The sequence below is a fragment of the Anomaloglossus baeobatrachus genome, chromosome 7 (assembly GCF_048569485.1).
Source record: "Anomaloglossus baeobatrachus isolate aAnoBae1 chromosome 7, aAnoBae1.hap1, whole genome shotgun sequence".
Taxonomy (NCBI): Eukaryota; Metazoa; Chordata; class Amphibia; order Anura; family Aromobatidae; genus Anomaloglossus; species Anomaloglossus baeobatrachus.
This window is the reverse complement of record NC_134359.1, coordinates 90,768,103-90,779,113: the sequence shown is the minus strand read 5'-3', so window position 1 is coordinate 90,779,113 and position 11,011 is coordinate 90,768,103. Positions and strand designations below refer to the sequence as shown.

At 47.9% G+C, this 11,011-nt stretch overlaps 1 protein-coding gene across 1 annotated transcript in view; it reads left to right on the top strand.

Annotated features, from left to right (window-relative positions):
- The first annotated feature begins 4,458 nt into the window (after positions 1–4,458).
- USP40 (ubiquitin specific peptidase 40) overlaps positions 4,459–11,011 on the top strand; it is a 145,137-nt gene continuing 138,584 nt past the window's right edge. Inside the window, exons 1-2 of the mRNA XM_075317462.1 lie at positions 4,459–4,547; positions 10,654–10,876. Coding sequence (XP_075173577.1) covers positions 10,675–10,876 — 202 coding nt within the window. The 5' untranslated portion in view covers positions 4,459–4,547; positions 10,654–10,674. The remainder of the gene's footprint in view (positions 4,548–10,653; positions 10,877–11,011) is intronic.

The window sequence follows — 11,011 nt, the reverse complement described above, 5'->3', positions numbered from 1 at the left end:
AAGTCTTTGCGGGACACCCTGGGAAGTTCCCTCATGATGGGTGCTGGGGTTACAGTCTGTCTGGAACCTCTCGCGGCTTCCACAGCGAGCTCCTTATCCAGCAGTGCCATCTCCTCCATCCTGCGCTCCTTCTCTTTAGCTCCACGCATGGCCTCCCTCTTATCTTCTATGGTGGCCTCATCTCCAAGCAGTGCCATCTCCTCCTTGTACCACACAACCCATTGACTTTTTTGGGTATTCACCTCCGGCTGCCGTCTTTCTTCCGTTTGCTGTGAGGATCCTTCCTCCACGTCATTTTGCGAACAGACTCCTTCTAGCGCCTCAATCAGCTGCTCCTTGGAGAGTCCTTTGAAACGAACTCCTACTTCACGGGCCTTTGATTGCAGGCTCCCCAAAGTCCAGGTCTTGTACTCTGCAGTGCTGGTTCCTGATGTTGAGCCATTGTCCTCCATTCCTTCTGCTCTGATCCCAGCGCTGCCAACCAGTTTGTGACGGGAGTGTACAACAGAGCAAAGGATGGACGAGGCCGAGGGACGATCCAACAGGTTTATTCACAAGAACACTGGAACAGCACACGATTAGTCCACATAAAACAGATTCGGGGGCCCTTCCCGACAATCCTCGGACCGGATAACAAAGCAATCGTCCTTACAGTAGTCCAAAGAGTTCCACACAATCCCACGGGCCGCCACACAGGCCTAGCTCCGTCCGTGTCCACAGCCACCCAGGCTCGGGCTCCTGCTCTCTTCAAGTTTCAGCTCACTCTGAAGTTACAAAAAGGGAAATGCATTGTCTGTGCTGCTTGACCAGCCCACCATGTTTGTTCAGGGGGTAGGGGTCACACATCCTATCATCAATGGTTTGGTCCATCACAGGGCTCCAATATGTCTGCCAGCCACAGTATATGAAGGGATCCCCTGCTGTAAAGAACAATGACTATTCCTTCACTGGCCAATGCAATTACAGATTAGATACACAACTCTGTAAAGAAGAGGACAGGCTATTTACATAATCACATTAGATGCCAAGACTGCAATTGTATGAGAGAGACACATTGAGACCAGTAGCTCCCCCAAGAAAATACATGAATTACAACTAATACAACCAGGGAAATATACATATCATGACATAGTATCACAGCATATACAGTGAGAGGGTAAATTACATCTTCACATACAGTACTAGGCCGCAAAAGCCGGGGACTAAAGTTAAAAGTGCGGCCGGCCAGCAGGCGCGGTCGGCGCGGTAGTCCCGGCTCACAAACCACACTGCAGCCGCTGCGGCGTCTGTAACACAGGCGCTGCATGCACCGTCCCTAAGGGGACACAGAGTACCTCATGGATGCAGGGCCCTGTCCCTGATGATATCCAGCCTCCTGTCCGTCAGATTCCCCCAGGGGCTGCGGAGGGAGCCCGGTCCCAGTGACCGGCGACCGGTTAGGATCCCACTTCTCCCAGAACTGCAGAGCCCGTTCTGAAATCCCCCACCGGCAGAAGTGATTATAACAATGGCTGCCAGCGTTCTGAGGGGAGGATGGAGCCGTGGGCGTGCCTAATAAAGTGCGGGAAACTGGTGCCCCACAGTGTTCAGTGAGGGGGGGAGGAGGATACCAAAGTATGCTCCAGCCCTCACTGCCAACGTCCTGTCGGCCGTCCCGCCCTTACCCCTGACTGGCAGGCCCGGGGGCGGGAGTATATGGTACTAGGCCGCAAAAGCCGGGGACTAAAGTTAAAAGCGCGGCCGGCCAACAGGCGCGGTCGGCGCGGTAGTCCCGGTCTCAGAAACCACACAGGAGCCGCTGCGGCGTCTGTAATACAGGCGCTGCATGTACCGTCCCTAAGGGGACACAGAGTACCTTATGGATGCAGGGCCCTGTCCCTGATGATATCCAGTCTCCTGTCCATCAGATTCCCCCAGGGGCTGCGGATGGAGCCCGGTCCCAGTGCCTGGATGACCGGTTAGGATCCCACTTCTCCCAGAGCCCCTAAGGGATGGGGAAGGAAAACGGCATGTGGGCTCCAGCCTCTGTACCCGCAATGGGTACCTCAACCTTAACAGCACCGCCGACACAGTGGGGTGAGAAGGGAGCATGCCGGGGGCCCTGTGGGGGGCCCTCTTTTCTTCCATCCGATACAATCAGCAGCTGCTGCTGACTAAAATGTGGAGCTTGTGTGCATGTGTGCCTCCTTCAACACAAAGCATAAAACTGATGGGCCCGTGATGCACGGGAGGGTGTATAGGCAGAGGGGAGGGGTTACACTTTTTAAAGTGTAATACTTTGTGTGGCCTCCGGAGGCAGTAGCTATACACCCAATTGTCTGGGTCTCCCAATGGAGCGACAAAGAAAATAAATAATTGGTACAATATACTCTGTTTCCTGTTTGGTTTTGATTATGTAATCTTTTGAGTTAAGATACCACAAATAATATGATGGGGAACTAAAGGAAATTGTTTTCAATATGTATTTAATGAGGACCTGTCAAGACGGTAATATTTTTATTTATTTTACTCAGTTCTATAGCGCTATTAATTCTGCAGCGCTTTACAAACGTGATCATCACTGTCCCCATTGCGGCTCATAATCTAAGTTCCCAGTAAATGTTTGGAGTGTGGGAGAAAAAAGGAGAACTTAGAGGAAACTCACACTAAGGGGGGCTTTACACACTGCGATATCGGTAACGATATATCGTCGGGGTCACGTCGGTAGTGACGCACATCCGGCGCCGTTACCGACATCGCAGCGTGTAACAGAAATGAGCGACGATCAATGAGCACAAAAATGTGAAAAATCATTGCTCGTTGACACGTCACTCATTTCCTTAATATCGCTGCTGCTGCAGGTACAATGTTGTTCGTCGTTCCTGCGGCATTACACATCGCTGTGTGGACACCGCAGGAACGACGAACATCTCCTTACCTGCCTCCACCGGCAATGCGGAAGGAAGGAGGTGGGCGGGATGTTACGTCCCGCTCATCTCCACCCCTCCTCTTCTATTGGCCGGCCGCTTAGTGACGTCGCGGTGACGCCGAACGCACCTCCTCCTTGAGGGAGGGATTGTTCGGCCGTCACAGCGATGTCGCTGCACAGGTACGTGCTTGTGACGCTGCCATAGCGACAATGTTCGCTACGGCAGCGATCACCAAATGTCGCATGTACGACGGGGGCAGGTGCTATTGCAGCGTGTAAAGCACCTTTAAGGCCTCTTTCACACGTCCGTGAAAATCACGCACTTTTTTCACGAACGTGTCAAAGGTGCGTATGGCCCTCCGTGTGCCGTGTTTATGGCACACGTGTGTTCTCCGTGTGCTATCCGTGATAACACACGGAGAACAGGAACTTTCTGCTCACCTGTCCCTGGTGCTGCTGTCCGTGGTGCTGATCTGCGGTCTCCGGCCCTGCTGACTCCCCTCTGCTGCTGCTTCAGGTTTTCTGTGCCGTGCATATGCGATGAGCATAATGAGCGGGGGTCGGAAGCAAGAAACAGCAGCGGCAGAGACAGCAGCGCTGGAGAAGGTGAGTGTAGAAATTCCTTTTAATTCACAAACACATGTGTCTTCTCCGGTGCGTGTCAAACAGATCACATCCGTGCGGTCCGTGTGATGCCGGAGAAAAACGGGCATGTCTACGTATGGAGCACACGGGCACACGGCCCATGGCAAAACAAGCACGTGAGTGTAGACTTATTGATTTTAATGGGTCTACATGTGCTTGTGCGTCCGACACGTGAGGAAACGGACCAAACACATGCCGGAGACACGGACGTGTGAAGGAGGCCTAACACGGGGAGAATGTGCAAACTCGTGATAATATTAATTAAATTGATACCTTTGGTGAAGAAATACGGTTTGTGGTTCTTCTTTAATCACCATTTGAAGTTGTACAATGAGACTTCTCCTGTTCTTTGATTCCTTGGGCCTCTGCCGCCTCCAACCTGTGAGGCGAGGAGGAAATAACATAAACCCAGTGACCACCAAATTTTAATTAATCAATTTAACACTGTATTCGGCCATTAGCAGGCCAGCCTCTACTTTCTCTCTTGCTGCCCCAGGGGCTGACATATCATTGATGCAATGTTGGGCTCTAGAGGTGAGCCTATGCATTTTTACCACCAAAATAATGTGAATTGCATTATGGTAAGGTATTTGACTACAAAGGGCCCATATATTCTTGCACAGGGGCCTTTTTCTGTCTCTGCCAGTGTGCTGCCCCCTTATATTTCACTATTCTTTCCAGCAGGTTATGAAGAGACTCTCTCCAGCCCTCTAGAGTGGAGCTAGTACATGGCAGTGATTTCCTTGTACAGTTTGTTCGCTAGTTTATAAAGTTATTCGAAGCGCTCTGTATATTTCCCGAAGCTAGGGAAGCACACGGCATGCCGGTACTTGTAGTTTTCTTGGCCGCATTTGTTATTATCATTATCGCGGCTCGGACTACATTTCCCAGCTGCGCTCTAAGACTAACAGCATATACAACAAAGATGGCGGCTCCCAGGTAGCAGATCTTGTACTTGGAATCATTGCCGTGCGCTTGGCCGAGTTGCTAGCAGGTAAGGCTATTCCTGCAGTGCAGTCCTGCCGCACATCAGCGCTGTGCAGTGAGTGCCGGGCTCCTATGTGCGCACACGGAGGAGCCTCTATGGAGGAGCTGCACTTCCTGTATGTCAGCAGTGATTACACTGTGATTTGGCAGCAGCAGGAATCCTGTCAGTGCAGTTGCCCCTTATTTCTGCACCTTCATGCAGCCTGTTACATCAGTTTTCTTTCTTTGTGCATGCACGATACTTGTTGCTGAAGATTCCTGATTGTAGGAGGATACTGGTGAGAGAAGCTACAACCCCCATCATGTTCCCCTATGTGAACTCTGATTGGTGGGTTGTGACTGAGGTCCCCCACCCAGTACACATAATTGGATATGTAAGGTTATAGCATTAAAGGGTTAAACTTGAATTTCCTGCAGATCAATAAGATTTCAGGTCCTGAGACCCTCCATCGATGGTGCAATAGACCCCTGAGAAGTGCGTCACTCACAGGACAGAGCACACACAGGTCCATGGATGGACTCCACAGAAAGGAGAGGTCTGTGTGCTCCGTCTGCTGAGCTGGACACCTCTCGGGGTCTACTGATCAGTGAGGGTCTTGGGACCTCCGCAGATCTACAGGCGATCGTATTGCCTGCTAAATTTGAAAAAATCAAAAAGTTTAGTCTCTCTTTAGGAATTCGCTTACAGGGGTCACCCCATCTTAACATCATCTACACGCAGGACACTTTGTGGATGTATGATCATCAGTGGTTCCAAGTGAGGGACCCCCACAAATAATGAGAATGGTGATCCCATGCCCACATGTATGAATAATGTGGCAGTGTGTATACAGTGCCTACAAGTAGTATTCAACCCCCTGCAGATTTAGCAGGTTTGATAAGATGCAAATAAGTTAGAGCCTGCAAACTTCAAACAAGAGCAGGATTTATTAACAGATGCATAAATCTTACAAACCAACAAGTTATGTTGCTCAGTTAAATTTTAATAAATTTTCAACATAAAAGTGTGGGTCAATTATTATTCAACCCTTGTTTGCAATTACAGCTAATAATCGTCTTTTATAAGACCTGATCAGGCCGGCACAGGTCTCTGGAGTTATCTTGGCCCACTCCTCCATGCTGATCTTCTCCAAGTTATCTAGGTTCTTTGGGTGTCTCATGTGGACTTTAATCTTGAGCTCCTTCCACAAGTTTTCAATTGGGTTAAGGTCAGGAGACTGACTAGGCCACTGCAACACCTTGATTTTTTTCCCTCTTGAACCAGGCCTTGGTTTTCTTGGCTGTGTGCTTTGGGTCGTTGTCTTGTTGGAAGATGAAATGACGACCCATCTTAAGATCCTTGATGGAGGAGCGGAGGTTCTTGGCCAAAATCTCCAGGTAGGCCGTGCTATCCATCTTCCCATGGATGCGGACCAGATGGCCAGGCCCCTTGGCTTAGAAACAGCCCCACAGCATGATGCTGCCACCACCATGCTTGACTGTAGGGATGGTATTCTTGGGGTCGTGTGCAGTGCCATCCAGTCTCCAAACGTCACATGTGTGGTTGGCACCAAAGATCTCGATCTTGGTCTCATCAGACCAGAGAACCTTGAACCAGTCTGTCTCAGAGTCCTCCAAGTGATCATGAGCAAACTGTAGACAAGCCTTGACATGACGCTTTGAAAGTAAAGGTACCTTACGGGCTCGTCTGGAACGGAGACCATTGCGGTGGAGTACGTTACTTATGGTATTGACTGAAACCAATGTCCCCACTGCCATGAGATCTTCCCGGAGCTCCTTCCTTGTTGTCCTTGGGTTAGCCTTGACTCTTCGGACAAGCTTGGCCTCGGCACGGGTGGAAACGTTCAAAGGCTGTCCAGGCCGTGGAAGGCTAACAGTAGTTCCATAAGCCTTCCACTTCCGGATGATGCTCCCAACAGTGGAGACAGGTAGGCCCAACTCCTTGGAAAGGGTTTTGTACCCCTTGCCAGCCTTGTGACCCTCCACGATCTTGTCTCTGATGGCCTTGGAATGCTCCTTTGTCTTTCCCATGTTGACCAAGTATGAGTGCTGTTCACAAGTTTGGGGAGGGTCTTAATTAGTCAGAAAAGGCTGGAAAAAGAGATAATTAATCCAAACATGTGAAGCTCATTGTTCTTTGTGCCTGAAATACTTCTTAATACTTTAGGGGAACCAAACAGAATTCTGGTGGTTTGAGGGGTTGAATAATAAATGACCCTCTGAATAAACTTTTCACAATTTAAAAAAAAAAATAAAAAAAGAAATAACATCCTTTTTAGCTGCAGTGCATTTCACACTTCCAGGCTAATCTACAGTCCAAATGTCACAATGCCAAGTTAATTCTGAATGTGTAAACCTGCTAAATCTGCAGGGGGTTGAATACTACTTGTAGGCACTGTATGTAATTACCACTCTGTTCATTGTGTATGGGTGCCTTGGTCGTGCATGTACACTACTACACCTCATACAAGTGACTGCAGTGAGGTCAACTAGAAGTGAGCAAAAAGAATATTGCTCAATTATTTATTATTATAGCACCAACACGTCAGATTATCTGCTACACTTGCAAGCTTCAAACAGAACTTGAGAACTCATCTGTTCAGGAATGCCTATAATAGTGATGTGTCTGTCGCGAACTATCCAACACAAAGATCCGGCTCCCTGCTGTGGACAGGAGCCGGATCACTAGTGTGAGCCACTAAAATCTCTAAATGGCTCTTTTTGCCGTCGAAACCCCGCCCACCCGTGGCTAAACTCTGCCTACTCAGCAATCTAATTGGCCACTTGTAAGTGGGTGGGGCTTAGCCACTGGTGGGCGGGGCTTTGGCGGCGTTACTATAGTCTTAAATATGTGTTCACCTGGGGTGAACACATATTTAATAGGGAGCCGAGAACAAGCTGAAAGATCCGTCTCTTTTTGGTGAACGGAACCATAGGAACCGGATCACCAAAAAGAGCCGGACTTCCCATCACTAGCCTATAATCTTCAATGACCTCACTGCTTCACAACCACCACCACCGTGCGGAGCCACCGCCTCACCACCGTGCGGAGCCACCGCCTCACCACCGTGCGGAGCCACCGCCTCACCACCGTGCGGAGCCGCCGCCCAACATACACCCCACCTACTGTCTCCTCCCCAAAATCCTACAGAATGTAAGCTCGCAAGGGCAGGTCCTCTTCCCTCTGTACTAGTCTGTCTACTGTAACTTGTATATGTATTCTGTATGTAACCCCCTTCTCATGTACAGCACCATGGAATCAATGGTGCTCTATAAATAAATAATTTATTCCATGGCGCTTTACATGTGAAAAGGGGTATATATAATGAAGACAAGTACAATAATCATAAACAATATAAGGCACAGACAGGTACAGGAGAGAGGTCCTTGCCCGCAAGGGCTCACAGTCTACAAGGGATGGGTGAGGATACAGGGAGGCTACAGTAGGTGAGGGTAGAGCCGGTCGTGCGGTGCTATATCAGACTGAGGGTTACGGCAGGTTGTAGGCTTGTCGGAAGAGGTGGGTCTTCAGGTTCCTTTTGAAGCTTGTCAAGGTAGGCGAGAGTCTGATATGTTGGGGGAGAGCGTTCCAGAGTATGGTGGAGGCACGCGGGAAATCTTGGATGCGATGGTGGGAAGAGAAGAGGAGAGAAGAGAGGAGTAGAGAAGGAGATCTTGTGAGATCGAAGGTTACGTGCAGGTAGGTACCGGGAGACTAGGTCACAAATGCAGGGAGGAGACAGGTTGTGGATGGATTTCTAGGTCATGCTTAGGGTTTTGAACTGGAGTCGTTGGGCAATGGAAAGCCAGTGAAGGGATTGGCAGAGAGGAGAGGTCGGAGAGTAATTTGGGGGACGGATTGGATTAGTCGGGCAGCCTAGCTTAGAATATGAACATCCATGAACGTCTTCAGGCAGCATCAGGGGTGCCTCTGGGGATTGCCATAGCTTGTGATGTCATCAACTATGATCTTGTGGGGACTATTGAATGCCAGTTGCACCCACTATGCCAGGTGCAGAAGTGAGGACCAGCTGCCACAGAGAAACAAGCTGGACACCTAACCAGAGCAGAATGAAATGAAGTAGTCACATGCACAATACAGTGCCATTCATATGGGGTTAAAAGAACCCGTATTCTTGAGATCTGTGGGAATCTCAGCAGGTAGTCGCTACTTATAATATGAAGGATGAGAGAACAGGAAAGAGTGAAGTCAGCTCACCAATATACCCAATGTATCCACAAGCTCGCCGGCATCAGTAGATGCCTCCACAGGTAGATGCACAAGTATAATTCTTCAAATTTTGCCCTAGAATAATCGAAATTATTATCCATAAGAAATTAAAAAAAAATATTTTCAATAAAAAATACATTAAATCACTACAATAATTTAACCCCTCGGGAAACCGTGCATTAAGTGCCACAATCCAATACTCTTCTCTATTGAGAAGCAAACGCTCCCAATTACCCCCTCTAGGGTTTTTTTGGTTTTGGGGTTTTTTTTACGCTTTCAATGCCCATAACTACCAAGATTACCTCCGTGTATTTCCGAGAAATGCCTAAGAACATGAAGTTTTTATGAATTCTGAATAGTTTCTTTTTATGGAAAAACATAATGCTGGATTCACCATCTAATTTACACCTACCAATAATACCTCTTTAAAGAACTGTCAAATCATGAAACATAGCCAGTATCCAATATTCCTCCACCATCATTCTTTAAAGCTGTCACTCAGTATTTGGTTAGGCTTTGCTTCGTTCCATTCCCCAGCTGAATAAATCTCCCAAGTAAAGAAGGATTCAGATCAGAGAATGTGTTCTCATTTTAGCAAACTATCATGGTGGTAAGGTTTACAAGACTCTCGCTGAGGATGGCTGTTTTAAAAGCCTTTTTTGCTTTGCTGCTGTTGTATTTAAGTAAATGATATAGAGTCTCACAATCAGTATTGATTTTGATCTTCAGACAAATCGCAGCACCCAGTATCCAGACCTCTCCTATAGAGCTTCGAGTGTTGAAGTAGATGGGGTGTTTTGGAAAGATCTTCACTCCTGATCTAAATTTTAAATATCTCAGCTGAGCTCATTTATTTATTTTTTCCTGTGGTATTTCAGTAGCTTAGTTAGGCTAAGCAAAAAATCCAATTGTAGAATGTGCCACAAGTTAAAAGGACACTGTCAGCACAGGATGACTGTTCAAACCAAGCATAGGCGCTGAATACATTATGGCATTGCCAATTATTAGAGTGCACATTCCCACCTGCTATTTTCCATCTATTTCTGCCCTTATCTGATTTATGAAGCCAGAGCTGTCAATCAAAGAAGAGGGTGTAGAGATGGTGCGAAGAAGCACTTTAAAGGGAACCTGTCACAAGATTTGTACCCTATAAGCTGCATCCACCACCAGTGAGCCCCTATATACTGCATTCTATAATACTGTATATAAGAGCCCAGGCCGCACTGCAGAACGTATAAAAACACCTTTATAATACTCACCTAGGGGGCGGTCCAGTCTGATGGGCATCACTGATCTCAGTCCGACATCTCCTCCATCTTCTCCGATCGCCGTCCTCCTGCTCAGCCCTGTGTGCATGACACGTCTTGCATCATTCACACAGAGGCCTCCATTGCAGTCCTGCGCTGGTGCACTAGGATCTGCCCTGCTTGGGGCAGAGCAAAGTATTATAATGTGCAGGAGCGAGGAAGGTCAAAGACCGCCTGTGCATTACAGTACTTTGCTCTGCCCTCGGCCAGGCAGATCAAAGTGCGCATGCGCAGGAGCACTATGGAGGCCTCTGTGTGAAGGACGCCGGACCAAGAGCAGCAACACACATCGGACTGGACTGTCCCTGGGTGAGGATTGTAAAGGTGTTTTTTGCATTATACAGAGCGGCCTGGGCTCTTATATACAGTATCTGGAATGCTGAATATAGGGACTCCCTGGTGGTGGCTGCAGCTCATAAAGGAAAAACCTGGTGACAGAGACGGTAATGTCTGGCTCCGCCATGATGCACCGAGCACACATTCTTGGTTTGAACAGTCATTCTCTGCATTGATAAGGGTCTCTTTCCTATAGTGACTAGTTATTTACTTGTTTTTTCATCTATTACATTTTGCAGATTTATACTGTTCCATCAGAAATGTTTGGAGATCTTTTTGAAGAAGATGAAGACTTCTCATTCCTTTCAAACAATTCAGCTAACAATGGCAGGAAAGCAAAATCCAAAGATGAAATATTGGAACCAAGGGGAGAAACCAAATTAAGTGGCCTCCGGAACCAAGGAAGCACCTGTTACCTTAACTCCCTGCTGCAGACCTTACTGTTCACTCCCGAATTCCGAGGTGCACTAGAAATATTATCTACCATTGTACTAGTATTGTCATAAAGGACAGGGAAGTGCTGCTTTTATAGTAGCCCTTTAATTAAATGCAACCTCTGTGTACTGCTGTATCGACAGACGACAAGCTGCCATAAAT